Consider the following 22,041-nt stretch of genomic DNA (forward strand, 5'->3'; position numbering starts at 1 on the left):
AATTTTTTTGCAGTTTATTACAGTACTCTGTCAAAAAACTCTGCCCCAACAAAAGTCTTATTTTTTACCTCTGTCTTACTAAAAATTCATAAGACATGTTAAAAAGGAAACTAAAAGAAATTAATTATGCATTGCTATTAAAAAGTAGTGAATGTTTCAAGATGGCATTTTGAAATGAAAATGTAGGTTCTCGTTGTATTGTTTGTTTTGTTTCCCAAAGGAATCTTCAAAATATTAAAAAAAAAATCGTAAGAATGCTTTTAAAAAAACTGACTTCTTTGCCTCGAAATTTCTGTGGGAAAAATGTCATATATTTTTGACTGAAAGATACTGCAAAATACAGGCTACTTAGAGCTTTTTCTCTTATTTGTTTTCATTTTTTTTTTCTGGAAGACACTAAGGATTTATTTAGAAAAGAATAACCGTACTTATGATGTAGCAATAACGTCGGAAGGTGACTAGAAATTAAATAATAGAATGTTAAAAGAATGACGCATTTTCAAAAGCTAATACGTGTTTCAATAAGTTTAAAAATTTATTCTTTTGTCTGTTTTTTACATAGTTCAAAGAAATTTTATTTACGAAATAATGTGATTTATTAAAGAAAAGCTTTTCAATTGTTCACAGACAGCAAAATTAAGTTTTCGTTATCAACATCTATTTATTATACATTGGTCTATTTCAGCTGGAATAAAAATTTAAAATTTTATGTATTTACAAGGTGTCTTGTCATGAATCATAAACTCTGTGAAATGAGGATACAGGGTTTTAGTGCATGAATGTCGCCCCAAACCACAACCACCCTCCAAAAATATATGGTATCATTAAATCACGTATATATTATTGTACACTTCAAAAATGTCATAATACATTATAATTACAATTTATATGTCACAATGCATTATAATTATATCACAGTACATATGTTACCCTAATTTAGAAAATAGTAGAAATTAGAATTCCAATATATTATACTAATAATACATATGTCACAATACATTGGAATCAGTGTGAAAGTTACTGGTGATTTATAAATATTGTTTTTTATTGGGATTCAAATGGAACTGCTTATTTACAGAGCAGCACATTATCAAAGGTACATTTTTTATTATTTTTTTAATATTTAATTTTCATGTTTTAGATAAAACTCGCTTTATGCGTATTAGACATAATGTTAACTGTCATTTCATTGAAACCTGTTGATTATAGAGTATTAACTATTTTCTGACATTTCACACGCTTCATGGTATCTTAATTTCCATATGTTACAATGTATTATGAAGTAATGCAATTATTTTTGTTATTTTGAGAGTTATTTACTAGAAAAATATCATCATTTTTTTTAGTTATTTTCAAATTTTTTATAGTTTTAAGTATTGAAAAAAATTAAACAAAAGTCCAGAGAAATTGGATCATATTATCATGACGTGTTCAGAAATGCTGAAATTGTTGATATTGATTGTTTGAAAAATATATTCAAAATTAAACGTGTGAAAAAATATTATTTAAGAAATTCAATAAAGTATTTTCAATTGCTTTTATATAAAATTTAAAAATATGCCATTTTAACATGAGAACAGGAGAAAAAATATTTCTTATGTCAGTCATTTGTCATTTTTTTAAATTTTATTTTACCTCAGTAATTTTTATCCTGAATTTTATGCTGTCATATATAAATTATTTTAGGGGAAAAAATTTCATTTAGTATTTTATCTTCTTGAAATTTTATGAGACATTTTTCTTCTCATTTACGTTTAACTTAAGGAGAAAAAATATCACTTTTATACAAAAATGAAATTTGAGTATAACAGCATTTTTACTTACAGTCAAACATTACTGTATGTGTATAGGACCACTATTAATGTTTCACTATACTCCCATATCTAAAAAAATAATTTCACCTTCCTAAAAAAATTATTAGAATTAATTAATTTTATTGAGGAAAAAAATAAATATTTATTTATTTCACGACTGATAATTGGAAATGGCATTACCATTCTACCAATGAAATGTTTTCATTTTCGTTCATTAAACAAGAACAACATTATCTGATTTATATAAAAGCTCCTGTTTAAATTATTTTGAGCTGAGGTTGAGTTTTTATGAACTACAGGAACTGTTTTCTTAATTAAATTCAACACCGAAATCTTTTTTAATAAAACCTGATACTTGCCCTGAAAAAATATTCTTTATTAAGCTCCATTTGCAATGTTTTCTTCTTCTCCAGTTGTTAAAATTCGTATCGAATTTCATTGAAATATTATAATTTTTTGGGTAAAACTTGTTTCTCGTTTTTCTAAACAAAAAAGTTCAGGTAGTTTTCTTAATAATAAATGAATTGCGATGAATTTAATTTTTTTAGAAACCTTTAGGAAAGATTCTTTCTGAGATTTTTTAATCTTACAAATTAATTTGCATTTTGCTCATTTGCTAAAAAAAAGGATCTATATTAGATTTTAAAAACAGTATCAAATTATTAATTCAGTATAATTTACTTCAGGGACATTGGAAAAAAATAGTTTATTAAAAGGAAAAAGTATATACAATAAATATAAAATTCATAGAAAATTTTCACGGAGGTGTAACTATACAGTTTTTTTTAATATGATTAATTGATTTATTATTGCTATTTTGTGATTTTTTATTAGTGTACATGAAATAAATTTTTCTCTGCTGAATTTTACTTAAATGGCACTCCTTAGTTTATCAGCCTCTCAATATATTACAGTTTTAACAAAATTATTCTTTTTTTTTTCTGTTTGAATCATATTTGTACAATTTGCACATTACTCTCCACGCTAAGTATGAATTTCTTAAAATTTTATGATGAATGCTGATAGAATTTCAGTGGACATAGATTTGTCTTAGATGAGAATAACAATTCATATTTCGCAAGTCTCATTCCACCACTCGCTTGTATGATTAATCGAAATGCTAATGGGGAGATCATCTCTACATTGATAGGAGGAAGGTTGTACATTGTTTGACCTTACTCTCTAACACAGCGAACCAGAGGCGTTTATATTGTAACAGAAATTCCGTCTGGTGGATGTATGGTGAGAAGTCCAATCAGATCGATGACCGAAAGCGATGCTTTATTCCAAGAAAAAAAACCGAGACATAGATATAAACAGCTTAAGCTTACACAATACAACATTTATAGAAATTAACATCCCATAGGCAAACAGCAAAATCGTTGTTGCTTATCCAACTTGGACTGAACACCAGTTCAAACAAAGACAAGAGATCAGGTAAAGAGGGGTGCAGTAGCTTCTAAGGGTAAAGACCCCTGAGCACCGTAGGGCAGAAGTCTGACTTCTACCTCATATGAAGATGATACTCACACATTCGCTTGTACACACCCAGGGGGCTCTTTGACACTCTTCACAGATAGAACACAGGATAAAGAACAACCATGATCAAACCTGAGACGCCTAGAACACGGGGAAGACGCGCTACCCTTAAGCCAGGACGCCGGCACAGCAAATCGTTGAATGAATAATAGCATAGTGCAATATCCTTAGATTGTCGCTAGAACACTTTCATCTCAAGTACATTCCAAACGGAGAATTCATATTCCTCTCTTGTTGTAGTTTCTAGAGTTTTTATGATTTCCATAACAGAATATTGAATATTTGTGAAGATACTATGAATCTCGAATCCTAATACAGATATCGCCATAGTTCCTTTATATTCAAGAACCCTGCATTGGTTACCTAGGCAAGGAAGGGGGTCATTGATCCAGAATTATTACACATATCTTTAAATCTTTCTTACTATGAGATTCATTGCACAGAGAAACAATATTACAGTTATTAAGTCTTTGTAGCTGTTTCAGGAATAATCGCAGATCGCATATTTTTGTGTTCATATTCTATTTTTAAAGTCCCCCAAACAACCCTTGAGGCTGAGACTGATCGAAAAAAAGCTGTATTCTCGTTCATCAGTTATGATTTCTAAGCAACTGGAATTATCTTTTCACTTGTATCTACATCAACCTCTGTATTCCAACCTGTAATAAGCACCAATTATTACTCACATAGCTTTAATTTGATGTTATTTTCCAAAGAAATCTTTTTTAATAACTTTGCACCCAAAAAAGGTATTAAATTACCTATGAATTATAAATTATTGCTTAGCTCGTATTACAACATTTTCTTTTCATCATGTACTTTCTTTAGACATTTTGACTTCGGTAATGCATCAAAATTTTGGCCATTTTGACATTTTATAAAAGTTTGCAGTATTTACATCTTTATAATTTCTCTTTTCCTATTGTCACGTTAAATATTAAATTGAAATTTCATTTTCGATAATTAAATTTTTATTTTAATAAAGAAATATATCCATCCCGTTGCAGAAAGGAAAAACAGCTGATTATTACTCTCAATACCCGGAGCACTTGAACCTTGAAGAAGTAATAAAAAGGTGTCACAAAGTAAATGCTAATTATTTAGCCAACACCGCTAGTCGAATCAAAGGAAAATCACCTGTACGGCGTAAGTACCCAGTGCTTTATATTTTTAAGTTATAGAGATATGTATATAATTGCAAAGTAAATTATCATTTAAAATCCTCGTAGAAGTCCTAAGATAATTATACTCGCATTGATAAACTTTATGAAATAAAAAAATAAAAAGGAAACATAGTTATTAAAGTGCAGATTAATGAAATTTTAATAAAATTGTTGTCAGATTTGTTTCATGAATTATTTGTTTTTACAAGCAGTTAACGGTATTATACATGCCATACAGATAGATTTGAATAACTACAAAAACTACCCCCGCCTTGTTGTAGTTTCCGGGTAATCTGAATACCTAGAATTGTTAATTCAAGCTCTCTGGTTGACGTAATATACGACTCTGGTGACTGGTATATATGACGACTCTTCAAACAAATATACGGTCGGTCATCGATGATAAGTCTGTTAACTAGGCCCACACCATCATTACTGTACGTTATTGGAAAACAAATTTACTTATCTGGCGACTTTTCATTCTTATGTTTGAGGTGACCTTCAAACGTTAAATTATTTTAAATAAAATACAATGCAAATTAAATAAAATATATTCAAAATATAAATTCAAATTCTTTTATTTTTCAGATAATGTATATGTTTATCTGACATTTATTGCTTATGTTTCTGCTGCAATACTCACCAATATGTTAGAAATTGCCACTGAAATAATGTAAAATGCAAAAAGAAATTATAACAATTACGATTAATGATATTTTAGTTATACTACTTTTCTTGAATTTCAATAAATATTGACATTTTGTTCACAAATTATTTGGCTTTCATTATCTGTAAACAATTTCTCCAATTTAATATTTCAAGTTTAAAGAAACATACATTCTTATTTAATGCTATTTTCTTACTTTATTGAAACATAATCTTAACTTTTCCTGAAATATTTTTAAAATAACATGTTGTTTTCCTGTTCTAGAAACTCCCCCGCCAAGTAACGGGAATTTAAGTAACCCTCAGTCCGAAGACACTAATGATTCCACAAAAGTAAGTTTTTCTTTTCTCATATTCCCAGTGCTTCCTCCAGCTTTCAGAAATAAGATGCTTTCAAAGTCTTTCTAAGCATTTTTTGAAATTTTTGGAATTTCGAAATTTAAGGAAATCTTAACTGAAGTCGTTTCAACATGGATCTTGGGTTACATGTAGGGATTGCAATACCGGTATACCGGGATACCGAATACCGGTATTTTGAGCCATTTGTACAATTTTGTAATACCGGTATTCACAAGTTTAAATACCGGTTTTTCGGTATTTACTAGAAATTTTTAAAATTGTCACCACTATATGTTCAGGGATCGCGAACATAGCAAAATAGTATACGTTTTTGTTTTTATGTCTCCCTAACGGGCGAAATTAATTAGCTAATTAATGGCTTAATTAATTGCTTAAATATGAAGTAACGAAACATGGATTATCCCCGAAAGAAGATATTGTAGCCATAACGACTGATGGAGCAACAGTTATGAAAAAAGTTGGAAAGTTGATTGATGCAAATCAGCAATTGAGCTATGCACATGGAATTCAATTAGGAGTAATAGATGTATTATACCAAAAAAAATAAAGAGCAGAACAATCCAAATACTGTGGATGTAGAAACTTCGGATTCCAACTTTGAAGAGAGTAAGAGTGAGAGTGATATTGAAAATGAAGATAATGACGATGTAATTGTTGAAGAAAATATTGCTAATGAGGATGAAATATTAACCTATCAAGAATTGCTTCCTATAATTTATAAAGTTCGAAAAATTGTTCAGATATTTAAACGTTCCCCTATAAAAAGGATATATTACTAAAATATATACTAACTGAAAATAAAACAGAATATATGTTAATATTAGATTCTAAAACACGTTGGAACAGTTTTCTCCTAATGATGGAACGATTTTTGAAACTGAGAAATCCAATCCAAAAAAGTAATAATCGACTTAAACCTGTAAATTAATTTTTCAGATAGTGAATTCGACTTAATATCCAGAACTATAACGCTCTGCTTTCAATAAAACTGACTACTGAGGCATTATGTCGGAGAGATTCTAATTTAGTAACAGCTAATGCAACAATAAATTTCATGTTGCAGTCACTGAAAGAACAGCACACATCACTATCTGAAGAATTATATATTGCATTGAAAAATCGCACAGAAGAAAGGCATACCGAAATAGAAAATGTCTTATGGTATTTGCATAATTATAATGATTTTACAAATGAAAATGAAATAAATAAAATAACCAATTCAAATCTGATTAAGTTTAGAGTAAATTTTCTTAAAATTTTTTCCCCACAAACCTAGTCACATTCAGAAGAATTCGGTTCAATTATCGAAGATTATGATGTCACTACTGTCGATAGTGAAAAGGAATTGTCTCTCGAACAAAATTTAGAATTAGCGATAAATAAAAAAATTGCAACGAACCAAAATACAATACAGAAATCAGCTATATCCTAAACTATCTGACGAGAAATCGATTTATTTGAAGATGAGGGATTTAGAGGTAACTATTTGGAAAAAGTATATCGCGCATTGCTAACACTACCACCAACTAGCGTAGATGCCGAAAAGCATTTTCGACAGCTGGTAATTTATACACAAAATTACTTTTTAGGCTTAATGACAGTACAATTGATGCATTATGTTTTTAAGATCACATTTCAAAAAATTGTAATAGTATCACAGACTGAATAGTGATATTTACACTTTTTTTGTGATTTAAATAAATAAGATATTTCTTTACTTTTTGTGATTATATACTGTTATAATTTATAAGTTACAAATAATTTTTTGTGATATTTACACTCTCTAACAAAACTGGCAAATAAAACAAAGAAACACCTGTTTTCTTTCTTTTTCTAAAATTTCTAATACCGGTATTAAAACCGGTATCCCGGTATTAAGATCTAAAAAATACCGAATACCGGTATTGAAATTTTGGTCCGGTATTGCAATCCCTAGTTTCATGAATCGGTTGTCCGTACGGAACAACAATGACAAAAAATTTAGCTACTGTAAACAACTTTAACAACCTAATTCTTAGTTTTAACATAGGGAAGTAACATAATTCTTATACACTGCTCGGTTTTCTGTTATTTTGGAAAATTTATCTTGTTTTATAATCCATAAATGTTCATTGCAACTTTTATTTCAAAAGAGTAGAAAAATGAAACGTTGAGAAGTTCTTTGTATACTTTCTTTTTATTTACCGTGAGAAAATTAATTTATATAAAGATTAACAATATCAACGGATTTACGAAATCATATAAGAAGTTTAATTTGAGCATGTAGTATTAATTATCAAGGAGTATAAGATTTTCAAATTTTGTTTAGTGAAAAAAGTTATTACCTATTTTTAATGACATAGATAGGTTTATTTTCTTTTTCCTTTATCAAATCATAGTTTTAATAATGCAGAAAAACTTTACGTTACACTAATTAGCTGCATAAGGGGTGATGGGGATTCTTAAACCATAGGAAACAATTAGGGGTAGATTAGGCATACAAAAACAATTCAGTTTTATAATAGAATGTGAGAACGAAAATGCAAAGGATATCTACAGTGGTCCCTTTGCCATCGAGTTGTTCCAAAGAAACAGATATCAAGGAACGTCAAACAAAATAAAATAAAATACGAAATAAGGTTACATGAAATTCATATTTAAAATATCACAACAGCATAGGTGCATGAATGCGAATAACATCACTGATGTTAGAACGTTCTTTGAACACTTAGTAATGTATTTGGTTCAAACATCTTATTTATTTGCTATTGATATTGTATCCTACTTGCCATTGTTATCCGTTATGCTATGATTTACAATGATGCTATTTATTTCGCGCACTGTGCAATACGTATTTACGGTAAGGTAACAAAATTCATGGGATAACAGTACACAAATATACTAATATCAGTGATATCGTGTACAAAATGTATAAATGGGCAGTACAGTAATAGGGTTTCTTTTATATTCAAGAGATTCGTGTGTAAAGGGTTTTAATGTGAGTACAGCTGGGAATCAATAGACTTTCAACTCGCAATGGTAGACGCATGAGATATTCCTTTTCGGATATCGTTAGGGAATTCGATATTTCAAGATCCATAGTATGAAGAGTGTACCGAGAATACCTAATTTCAGGCATACCCTCCAACCATGGATAACGCAGTGGAAGACCGCCTGTCCTTAATGACAGAGAACAACAACGTGTGCGTAGAATTATCAGTGTTAACCCAAACTGTGTGAAATAACCATAGGGATCAATGTGGGACGTATGTCGGACGTGTCCGTTAGGATAGTGAGGAAAATGCAGCAGAAGATCGACTAGAGTCCCTTTACTAACAGCACGATTTCGCATGTAGCGCCTCTCCTGAGATCAGTTGGATCCTAGACGACTGGAAAACCGTGGCCTGGTCAGATGAGTCACGATTTCAATTGTTAAGAGCTGATGGTAGGGCTCGAGTGTGGTGACCCCTCGAAACCATGGACCCATACTTTAAATAAGGCACTGCGCAAGCCGGTGGTGCATCCATAATGGTGTTGTCCGTTTTTAAATGAAATGAACTGTGTCCTCTGTTCCAAATAAACCGATCATTGATTGAAAATACTTATATTCTGCTACTGGTTATATTCTATCTGGTCAATCCCAGCGAATAATTTCGCTACCTAAATCCTCCGACATGAATTCTCTCGAACATTTATGGGACATAATCTAGAAGTCAGTTCTTGCACAAAATCCTGCAGCGGCATCACTTTTGCAGTTATGCAAGTCTAAAGAAGCAGTATGGTTCAATATTTCTGCAGGAGACTCCTAACGACTTGTCGAGTCCATGCCGAGTCGAGCTGCTGCACTTCGCCGGGGTAAAAGAGGTTCTACATATTATTAAGAGGTAACCCATGACTTTTATCCCCTGAGTGTATTATTCTATTGAACATGATTATTTTGAACTGACTTCTTTCTCTATTGAAACTTTGCTTCTTTCCTTAACCCAAGGACAACCAGCCCCCTCTAATGATTTCCATGATATGTTTGGGAAAGAAATATTTTTTTTTTGTATGCCTGTCCTACATTGAAAGTTTACTTCATGATTTTAGAATCACCCTGTATATATTACAAATGGTAAGAATAATAATTTTTATTATTCTTATCATTAGTATTAAATATTTTTTATGTTCGTTTTTTATGTTTGTTACTCAGTGTATGAGTTTATATCTATGAGATATCAAACAAATCGGCTAGATTTAATTCTTCCTTTTTATTTCCTATGCAATTCCTTATCTTTGTATTTCACATATAACAAACACAATGTTTACCCCTGATCTTTTGTATTTTACATTGTAAGAAATACCGTGCCCTTCTTGTAACACATATTTATTTTTCCTTGCATAGTTTTACTCTAATTATGGTAAATTTATTTCTATAATTTTGTAGTTATAGATTCACATTCATTTTTTATATATTCATATTCAGCGGAATATTCCATTTTTCCTTTTATATCTTATATAGTTTAATTTTAATTTTAATAAAATCCACCTATATCTATATCAAAACTGGATTGATGTCGCATGAAGTTTTAGAGACAAAGATGTATTTTTAAAATTTAGAGTAATTGATTTGAATGCCAGATAAGTTGACATAAATCTGTGCTTGATGCATTCTACCAATCTGCATAAGGGCCGCGGTGGCCTGGTGGTAAGGTCTCGGCTTGTGAGCCGTAGTGTTTCAGCTTCGAGACCCGATTCCACCGAAGAACCGTCGTGTAAGTTGGTCTGTTGCACGTTAAATCCGTCATGCCAAACGTCCTCCCGCTAGTGTGGTGTGGCGTGGAGAGGGGGGTGCCAGCTCAGGTGTCGTCCTCGTCATCTGACCGCGGTTCAAAATGACGAGGTTGATCCCAAAATAGCCCTAGTGTTGCTTTACAACGGGACGTTAATATAACTAAGCTAAACTAAACTAAACCAATCTGCATAAATACATCATTGCTATTCATTAAGTAATATTGTTAAAACGAAGGAAAAAGCAAAGGGATTGGGAAATATCTTCCAATTTGGCAATTTTAAATAGCCTAAAAGAAGGATACTCACTCATCAGAAAGAAGGTATCTCATCATTTGCCTAATCAAGATGATTGTACATGAATACTAATGAGACTTAATTATGCCTTTAAATTCATTAGAACGTTTTTTCAATTAGTTCGATTTTTTGAACGACTGACGTGATTATCATTGATTAATGTTGCAAAAATTTCTTCGGATTAAATTTGATTCGTTTAAAACCATTGCCTTAGTATAATTTCCTTTCAATATTTAAAATAAATGATATTTTTTAGAAAATAAAAGAAGTGTTGAAATTTTGCTGTTTTTTAAATGATCTTTATACAAAATATTTAAAAGATATTATTATCTAAATAAGATTTTTTTAGAATCATCTTCTTATAAAAAAAAGATTGAGAAATATTAATAATAATTGAATTTTGAACCATTCAGAAAATTTAGTGAATGAAACTTGCTATTTTTCACTAACTAGAAGTTTTGTCTTTTCCTAAATTAATCTAATTTATGTACGTTATGTAATTAATCTAATTATGTATCAATAAATGAACATATCATTAGATTACCTTTATGATACATATTTCTGTGTTATTAATGGATTAGTATTTGAAAACCTTTTAAATATATTACATGAAATGAAATGATATTTCTTCTCGGAATTTTCAAAAATCCCAATCATGTGCTGAAACATTTCTTAAAAGATTTCTGATAGTTCTTGCTTAAACTTACGTGAATGTTGTATGATAATGAAATGTATCAAATTATTTTCAATTTATGATTCCAAATCTGAAAAATAATAATAGCCATTATAATGCATCAAAAAATTAAAAATTTATTTCATAAAACTATATTTATTTCCATTTGCTTTGAAAATGAATTGCTTTTATCTATTTGAATTGTTCCAGTCATTCTTAAATTCCTATCAAACAATATATATATATATATATATATATATATATATATATATATATATATATATATATACACTATAGAAGTGTGGTAATTCTATTATTTAGCGATAATAAGCACTTAAAACTAGTGATAGTAATTTTTTTACCACTTGAACCTGAAAAACGATTTTAAATAAAAATAAATGCACTTTTCACTGAGAAATAAGTAAATGCATTCTTTCATAATAAACTTTCTTTAGCATTTATTTTATTAACAAACATTTTATTTTGTTAGTATCAAATAGTTATTTCTTGGAAAAATGAAATAAGTACTTGACATGATTCTTTGCACCTTAAAAGGATATAAAGAATAATATCGTCCTTTCCTTGTTTCTATAGAAGACAGTTTTCGCAAAACCCTTTTCGATATATCATTTGACCTTCTTTTATTTTTGAGGTTACTTGCAATAAATATCGGGGACTTCTTTTTCTTTCATTAAACTTCTTGTTTTTGTTTTTAGATAAGAAGTATGGTTTATTGCTGATTGAATGCCATAGTTCTTTTTTTCATTTGTAATTTGGATTAATCGGAAAATACATGAATCATTATTTCAGAAATTAATTTCGATTAGCTAGAATTTAAATTTTGTAAATTTGTTAAATCTTTCATTTTAATTCAGATGGTGAAAATTTGGTTGAGTTGTACTAATGACCCGTTTTGAAGCAACATGTAGGTTGTTTTGAATCATGGTCAGATGAAAAGTACAACACCTGAGGCGACACCTACTCCAAGCCTCTACACCACACCATGTGTATGTATATTTTCGACACGCGATGACATACTCAAAAGTTCTTCAGAGCAATCGGGTTTCAAACTTGTAACCTTACCACCAAGTTATTGCAGCCTTCCATACTATGTAAAGATGGCTTGGTATGGTTTAATGCTCCAAGAGTTCGAGTGCTTTGATCTAAGAGTTTTAAAATTTGAAAAAAATACATTTAAAATGCCTAAACATAGCATTTTTTTCATTGAATCAAATCTCTAAATCTAAAGGATAATGTTTTCGTGGAGATGAAAAAAAAAATCATTTTCTTTTTGAATTATCTGAGCATGAATTATCTGCTTTTGAAACGATTATGAGAAATGAAAAATGCCGGTTCCGTTGTTTAAGGAATAAAAGTGAAAATGCCAATTTTGGAATAATGGATTCTTTGAGCTGACGAAAATATATGTAAAAAAGAATTTTTAGCTGTCTTGCATAGTTTAAATGCCTCATTGGTACAGAAAGATAATCTGGACACAGAATGTATAATTTAAGTAAGGTATGGTATTAGGTAATGTAATGCTCATAATAGTATAAATGAGAATTCTCATCAAAAGATATGTGGACCATCTTGGCTGTAAGGAAGCTTAGTTTAGATTAAGGATTGTCAAAATTATTTTCCTGTTTTGAAATTATACAAAGGTTATATTGGTATGGAATTCATAATTCTGAACCTTGAACAGATAAATAGGATGAAACTTGAGCCAATTCCTATCTACTAAATTTCAACAACAACCTGAAGAAAGCTTGACTTCAACGCATTTCATTTTCACTAGGCCCATATACTTTAAGTATATTCAATAGTAGTACGTCTCGAATCAATAACCCACCAAACTTGAATCCGCGAATCTGCCATTGCCTGACCAATAAAAAGCAAATAAATGTTAAATAAGGAGATAATACATTTTTTTTTTTAATCACGTAGTCATTTATACACTGAAATGCAGACAATAACTTCTTCTTTATGAAAAATCTGTAAGTCAAAGCAAAAAATCGTATCGTAATATCTTAATGTTTGTTGATGAGATAAGTGAATTGGAATTTTAATCATATGCATAATATATTTTGATATTAATTACTGTTTTTCGTGTGAATTCATTTCACCATCAAGTCGTTTCAACGTCTAAGCATTTACGATTTTTGCTTTGACCTCCAGAGTTTGAAATAAGATATTTTAGCATATTAACAGAAGCTTTCATTATGCTATTTTCAACTTATTAGTGTTTAATGGGTTTTATAATTCATCACTGCAATTTTTATCAAGTTTCGTAACAATTTTTTTCTGAAATTCATTATCATTTTTTGGTGTTATCATGTTATTATTTAGTAGCTGTTTTTAGCTCTGTTTTGAGTCGATACTACATAAAATGACTCTTTTAAACAAAAATTAAATTCTGAAAGCATTAAAGTATTGTATTGTCACTGGGAATACACAATTAGGCTGAATTCTAGAACTCGTGCGCATGAAGAAGTGAGTTAAAAATCGCTTACGAAATCCCATGCTTACAGATATGAAAAAAAAAAAATCATGTCAAATAAAAGTATGTAATAAGGGAAAAACATACAGACCCGAAATTACTTGATTTTATTTATGGGGAAAAAAGCAATTTTTTAACACCAAGCTGAAGTAGAAAAGAAAAAACTATTTAATATTTTCTTAGTACAAAAAGAAATTAAGAGAAAGTTTCTTCTTTGAACTGGATGAAACAGCGCTGCAATGATCGATAAAAGTGGACAGAACTTTCCTTAAAGCAGGTGCATCAGTTCACTTCGTTTTCTCTTTTAAAGGATTCCAATCATATAAAGAAAAATAAAATAATTGTACCCCTTTGGTTCTGATAATAAAAGTTTCACTAACGCATCGATCGAATCTGTCTGGCTCAAAGATTCTTAAAGGTATGGCACTCGCTTTAACCATCAGACACTAGTAAAACAAAGTATAGAGTTCATAAAATATGCATAGTTGTAATAAATATATGTAATTAAATATGAATAGTTACATATGTAAGTTGTATTTTGCATGCGTAATCGTTTCTCTTAAATATATCCGCCGAATGTTTTTTAAACGGCTGAGTTTGATTGGATCAATATATTTTAAACCAAAAAAAAAAAAAAGAGTTTTCCTAATAAAAAAAATACAGATACGGTTTTTAATTTTTAACTGATTAAAATTTTTGGCAGCACCAAATACCTTTTCATTGCACTTTCAAATATTTTAAGTTGTTCAAAATAATTTTTTTAATTATTTTCTAAAAGTAAAGGAATTATTCCATTTCTTCCTCAAGCAAGATTGAAGTATCATGTCACTGATTAATCAGAACAAGTTTTCTCACTCAATTTAAACATGTACAAAACTTCCTGTCTCGAGAATTTTTCAATCAATAACGAATATATATATATATATATATATTCAATTTAGTATGAACATGCACTCGTATGTCTATACCAGGTGCAGAAAAGAAAATTCAAAATATTCGTTACTGTTTTAGAAAAAACAGTCATTTCTTATTTTTCAAAATCGCAAAAATGTATGGCGTTTCTTGTTAAGCGACGATTTTTAAGTTGTTATTTTGACATGTTAGTAACGCATTGCTCTGACATCTGCAGAACACTCTTGTCACTTTAGTTGCAAACTACTCTTCCAGCATAAGTGCTCCTCTTTTTCTTCTCAAAAAAAGTTCCCTTTTATCTTTTTTTTGTGTATGTGTCATCGGTATCTTTATATCTCCATTCGTTTGTGAAATATTGGCTTTTATAATTCCTCTGAAGTTTGAATTGTTCTCGATAGTAAAAACATTTTCACAAATAGTTCCAAAAATGAAATTTATTTTGGTTTTCATGTTTTAATTATAGATAAAATGCCTAACTTAACGGAATAAAATGTAATTCTAAAGATGTAGAGCTTACGACAAAAATATTCACCATAAAAAAAATCAGGAATTGAGAGGACTAATGGACTGACTCTAATTCATTAATTTCATTAACATTTTCAGTTACCCCATTAATAATAATTGAATTATATTTATTGGATTATAATAACAAAGATTAACATATTGATAATTTATTTCAGGAAAACAGTCAAAGCAATGACAGCGGAAACGAAATTGAACTTATATCGATGTTACAGAAAGACAAGCTATCAAGACGTAAGTATAAGGTTGAAGTTATTTATTTAAATTTCCATTGTTTTAATATATTAGCCTGACATAAAAATAACTCACTAAATATTTTTATAAATTTAAATTTTTTGTCTTGTGTTTCATGTACCTAATATTGTCTCAATTGTAAAACAATAATAATTAAGAAGATTTCAATACAGAAAAATATAAATGAAATTTTGTAAGTATCTTTTAGATTTCGGAGTATCCATTTTTGATACATTTTGAAAACCGAATTTCGAATTCGATCACAAGAGTTCTCGTTCTTTAACTCTTATGAAAAAATTTTCTGCATAATAAAATAATTGAATTTGTCATTTTGAGAAAGGGCCATTTCCATTTTTTTTCACAAATTCACATTATGGAGATTTCTTTTGGTTTTGATTCATGTATGCCATGTAAAAATAGGACATATTTCAACCATTAAATCCTTTCCAGATAAATATCATTCTTTCTTTCATTTTGAAATCTGTCATTTCTAAGAAAACAGGCATTTTGCAAAAGGTCCATTTCCAATTTTTTCACAAATTCAAAAAAAAAAAAAAAAAAAAAAATGGCGGAGATTTCTTTTGGTTTTGATTCAAGTAGGCCATGTATAAATGGGATATATTTCATCTATTAAAACTTTTCTAAATAAATATCATTTCAGGGTGGTGCTTTTGCAAATTATCATTTCTGAGAGCGCGGTTATTTTGAGAAAGGCTCCTTTCCAGTTTTTCCTTAGGTGTTGACTGATGTATGTCATGTTAAAATGGGCATATTTATCTATTAAAAGTCCTTCCAAATACATCTCATTCAGGCGTTCATTTTGAAATCAGTCATTTATGAAAGCGTATCATTTTAAGAAAAAAAGCCATTTCCAGTTTGTTTGTTTTTTAACAAATTCACATTATCGAGATTTTTTTTATTTTTAACTCATGTATGTCATGTAAAAATGGGACATATTTCACCCATTAAAAGCTTTCCAAATAAATCTTGTTCCAGCGTTTATTTTAAAAATTGTAATCTCTTAGAAAGCGACTCTCATTTCCTCCATCTCATTTGTAAGAGCCTTTTACATATACAAAGAAATTCCAGATATGTAGTGTCACACCTCAAGATTACATTGTGTTTTTTTTCTGGTCAACCATCTTTAAAAAGAATGTTCTTTCCATTCGAGATTATGGAAGAAATGTTTCGCAACAGCATAAATGTTATACAATACCTGTCGATACAGCTTCGTTCAATGGTGGAGGGTGGTCGGCTGTACATAACAAGAACTAGAAATGTTATTTTGCCATGAACGACTCGTATGAATTTCATTTCGTCTGTGAAAACTCAGGAGCTGAGACAGCCTAAGCTCTATACCGACAACATCTTACAAGAACTATTTTTATTATTGAAGAAATAAGAACAAGATCTTCATTCCCCTCTATTCATCAGGGAGCCAGAAAACAACTCCGCCTACTTAGGAAACGCCTATTTCTTATCAATAATAAGTTTTAATACAAGGCGTCAAGAAGTTCTAGAAGTATATACCAGCCAACAATGACTTCTATAATGAAATAATAAATGAATGGTCCAAACCTACGCAAACGAAGCGCCTTAGTAAATGTAGCTTTCTCTTTGTAATATTTATTATTCTTTTTAGTCTGGCATATTGTATGGAAATTCAATAAGATTTTGCAGTGATATTTTCATCACGGAATTCATAAAATGTGCCTTTTTTGTAAATTAAAATGTACTTGATCTTTCACAAATGCAGATTTGTTTTGAAAATCTGTCATCCCTCTCAGGAAAAATGTTTTTACTGGTCATCTTGCAGACCATAAATAGTTATGTAAGCATTTTTCTATAAAATTTAATTCCGTTTAATGATAAAAATATACAGATTTAAATTAAATGGAAATATTATGAAAGGAAATAGTCATTTGGTTCTCTTACAAAATTTGTAAAAGTGAAATTAACCCGTTTTTTTTTTTTAAATAATAAATAAATTTCAGCCCGAACAGATATGAACAACTTAAAAAATAGTTTTAAAAAAAGCAAAGAAAATTAATGAGAAACCTATTGTTGCTTCTGAAAGAAAAAGAACCTCATAAATTAAAATTTTTTTAATGTTGTTCAGAGCATTTTGTTTCAGGAATAAGAAAGTGAAGTTATAGTTCCATTTAAGACAATGCGCAATTAGATGATTCGTATAGTTATATTTTAAACGAGTAAGGGCAGCGATGGCCTGGTGGTAAAGTCTCGGCTTCGAAGCTAGTGGGTTTCAGGTTCTTAACCCGATTCCACCGAAAACCCATCGTGTAAGCTGGTCTGGCGCACGTTAAACGTCCTCCCACTGGTGTGGTGTGGAGAGGGGGGTACAGCTCAGGTGCTGTCATCGTCATCTGACTGCGGTTCAAAATTACGAGGTCCATCCCAAAATAGCCCTAGAGTTGCTTTAAAACGGGACGTTAATATAACTAAACTAAACTAAACTTTAAACGAGTAAGAGTCTCTTGGTTTCCCTTTTATAAGGGAATTTCATATAAGCAATAGAAGAAATATAATTCATATAAATATAGAAGTGAAAGCTAAACTAACTCGGAATAATTTCCCATGACATTCGAAAATGCAGAATAATTTTCTGAAGGAACTATCAATACAATAAACAAGAAGTTAAATATAAATTAAGGTTAACTGTTATTTCCCGCAACAACGTGATACCCCAAAACAGCTAGTTTTTAATATAAAATGAACATTTTGCAGTTAATTATTGTAACCAGCAATATTAGGCGCATTTTCCTCGATTTTTGATTAGACAACAGACAATTTTTCATAAAAGAAATAAATGTGGCATTTATTCTAATAGATCGTTTTTATTACAATCGGTCGGTTAATGACTGAATTATTGGCCTATTTGCTGATTTGAACATTTATATACCCTCTGTATGAACCATCCTTTTTACAGTACAAATTCAGCAGAAGATATTTCAGGAATGAAATCTTAATTAAACCAGAATTTGCATCAGAAGTTGCAGCATGATTTATTAAAAAATATAATAATTTGAATGGCAGAAAATTGCTGAAAAATTTAGTTAAATTTATCAAATGACCTTTGCACGAAAGTTATAAAAATCTGAAAATATTTATCGTTAACTGTATAAAAGATTATTTCCTGTAAATTATAATTATTATCACTTTTTAAATCGTTTTATTATTCAATTATGCACATAATGTTTCTAAGTAATCACTTTTTTTTACAAGATGAATTATGCACATAATGTTTCTAAGTAATCACTTTTTTTTCGACAAGATGAATCATGCACATAATGTTTCTAAGTAATCACTTTTTTTTGACAAAATGAATTATGCACATAATGCTTCTAAGTAATCATTTTTTTTTGACAAGATGAAACTATAAGTTAAGGCTTAAAACAATAGCGGGAATTGGCATACGAGTATATTAAGTGATAAGCCATAAAGCATTTTTTCAAAGTCAGTTTTTTTTTTTTTTTTGAAGAGTTTATAATTTTTTTTATTGCGTGAATGCAAGATGATATTGAGGAAAGGTCTGTCTCAATTCATATGTGAAATACGAGTTGTAATATTAAAGTCGATATTTAACCCTCTTTTTCCTAAGATCATTTTAGTTCAGTTACCTCAGAGTATTGGAAATCCTACGTTTCTCTTTCAGATAAAATACAGTATCTTTATCCCCTCTCCCTCAAAACCCGCAATATAGTAACCTATGTTCATAAGCTTAATGATAAGCTTTTTCAATGATAGCTTACACGTATGCTCGTTTATACTCTGGGTATTCTTAGAAAGCTTCTTTTTCTCCCGAAATCCCTCTGGGAGAGCATCTCTAACGAACAAAGCACGCGCCATGAGTATTCAGTCAATCACGCTGAAGAAAGGAAAGGACATTCAGTAGTGATATCCTAGCAACTCGGCTGATTCCGTTGCTTCCTTGATCGGGTGTTTGTGGTCTTTCAACATTGATAGTTAATCTCATTGCAAATTAGGAGTAACCACGATGAATTTAAGGCATTTCACTTGTAATTTTTTATGTATCGTGAATGGCTATTTGTATTTCCATAAAAACAACATTTGTTTTTATTTGCAGGAATAGATATAAACAGCGCTAACATCCGAAAATGGGTTAACGCTAAAGACGTAGAGAAGCTGACTAAAGCTGTCATTGAAGGCTATGGCGAAAAAGTTGTTCGAGCTCACACAGCAGAGGAAGAAGATAAATCAGAAATAGCCAACAAGATCTCAGAAATGGTTGAGAGAGTCAATGCAATTCACACAGCAGTTTCCAGCGATGATTTGAATGAGCTTCAGAATCACCTCGATGAGAAAGATTATGCACTGGCCAAGGACCATATGGGCATGACTCCTCTGCATAAAGCTGTGCTGTTGAGAAAAAATAAAATTGTAGCCTTTCTCATTGAGAAATTTCCAGAAGCAATTAATGCAAAAAATAAGGTATTTGGGTGACTTCGCCATTTTCAATCAAACATTATTATTATTATTATTTTACCGTCACAGATTTTTTTGGTTTCTTTGGTTTCAATTAGTAATCATTTTTTGCCATCCCTTAATCGAATCACCTAAAGTGTTTGGTGTCTCTACTGCACTAATTAAAATCTTTTTATAAAGAAATAGCATTTTTTGTATCCCCAAAATTCGAATCAAAGAAGGCACTTGATATTTCTATTGTATTCTTCTTTGGAATTATTTTTCAAATTATTTACCAACGCAAAAATATAATTGATAATTTTTATTGGTAAATAATTATATTTACCAATCAATATTATATTGATTTCTTCTGATAAATTTTTAAAACTTTTTAGATTAAAATTTTTTAAACTTTTAATATTTTTAAGGCTTTTTAGACTTTTTCAAAATTAATATTTGAATTTTTATTATTTATGATGCTTTTTAAAGTTTCTTGAAATTATTTTTGATTTTTTTTTATTGTTTGTTATTTTTAACTTTAAAAAAAATTACTTGTTAAAATTTCATTGTTAATGATTTTTTTAGAGTTTTGAAAAGTTATTTCTGAATTTTTAGCATTGTTGATATTTTTAAGATTATGAAAATTATGAGCGTTTCCTTTTCCTAATATATCAATTAAAATTTCATCATCAAAAATAAATACCATCTTTTTGTTTGTAGAACATTGAATAAACGGATGCATTTGGTAGTACATTGTTCATCACTAAATTACTTTGGCATTTTTTACTAAAATAACAAAGATAATTTTTAGTCATTACAAAGGTGCGGTCATCAACGAAATAATACTGGAAAAAAAAGATTTTTTTCCCTCTAACTTGTTGGAATGATTAGGTATATAATTATCTTGGGAATGATTATGGCATTTAAACTTTCCAAATGTATAAACTAGAAAAATTCTAGTTTCATTTCAATAATCGTGATATCTTATGATCTGAAATTATGCAGTAAACATAATATTACAATGGCTATATAAAGTCAGGAATCTAAATAGATATATTTTGCAGTTCTGTTAAAAATTAGATTACAGATATATATTTAAAATTATAAGAAAATGATAGCTATCAATATTTAATTATCATCTTTTAAGAAAAATGCTTCTTATGGGAAAATTGAGATTTTGTGTAAAAATGTGAAAAATGTTTTGTGAAAATTGAGATTGAGATAACGAATAATATTTGTTGAATGAAAGTTAAGTCTTACTTGTATAAGTTGAGAAAAAGACACAAATTTAATTTTACTAATTAAATTCCTTATATTTAAAAGTCTTTCATATTTATACTTGTGTGAAGGTTGTCCTGACGAATAATATTTGTTAAATGAAAGTTAATTCTTTTTTATATAACTTGTGACAAAGTTATCAATTTAATTTTATAAATTAAATTGCTTATATTTAAAAGCTATTTTATATTTGTTTTATATAAATTAGTATTTTTTCAGAAATAACTAATTAATCAAGATGATATCTGAATGTATTATATCTCTTTCATAAAAATAGAATGGACTCAGTGCACTGCATTATGCTGCTGCGATGTCTAGGAAAGATGGTCAGCAATTGTACAAGATTCTTCTTCAGGCGGGGGCTGATCCAAAAGTTCGAGACAGCGTAAGTAAAAATAGCAAAATTATTATTTCTTACAATTAATTTTATAAAAAACAAACACAAAAATACATTACAAAAACAAACTCCCCAAAAAAACATAAAAAAAGAAGAAAAATTTGAATTCATGAAAAGAAAATATTCGAGCCTCATTTTGAAACCTAATACCCTGTTAATGTTTTGATTGCTTGGATTTCCTGTCTTATTCTCGCCTGGCTTAATTTCATCAGCCATTGCATTCTATATATAAAGATCTTTATTTTACGCAATTTACGAAAAAAATATCTGCATAAATCCGTTTTAATGTCACTAAAAGCGAAAGGGAAAATTCTGCTTTGGTATTAATACCCAAAGAAAACAACTTTTCATTTATCATAACATTACTTAAGTAACAGTAATTGAGAAGAGATTTGATGAAATAATAAAATGGGTATGGAATTCATTAAAATAATAAAACTCATTGCAGTAAATCTTATTTAAAATTAATTTTCTGAAGCTTAGATAAAGAAAAAATT

At 29.5% G+C, this 22,041-nt stretch overlaps 1 protein-coding gene across 1 annotated transcript in view; it reads left to right on the plus strand.

Moving 5' to 3' along the window:
* LOC129959655 (poly [ADP-ribose] polymerase tankyrase-like) overlaps positions 1 to 22,041 on the plus strand; it is a 237,337-nt gene that overhangs the window by 201,226 nt on the left and 14,070 nt on the right. Inside the window, exons 9-13 of the mRNA XM_056072543.1 lie at positions 4,361 to 4,499; positions 5,448 to 5,515; positions 15,351 to 15,426; positions 19,532 to 19,896; positions 21,425 to 21,532. Of these exons, the coding sequence (XP_055928518.1) occupies positions 4,361 to 4,499; positions 5,448 to 5,515; positions 15,351 to 15,426; positions 19,532 to 19,896; positions 21,425 to 21,532 (756 nt within the window). The remainder of the gene's footprint in view (positions 1 to 4,360; positions 4,500 to 5,447; positions 5,516 to 15,350; positions 15,427 to 19,531; positions 19,897 to 21,424; positions 21,533 to 22,041) is intronic.

This window comes from Argiope bruennichi, chromosome X2 (assembly GCF_947563725.1).
Source record: "Argiope bruennichi chromosome X2, qqArgBrue1.1, whole genome shotgun sequence".
Lineage (NCBI taxonomy): Eukaryota > Metazoa > Arthropoda > Arachnida > Araneae > Araneidae > Argiope > Argiope bruennichi.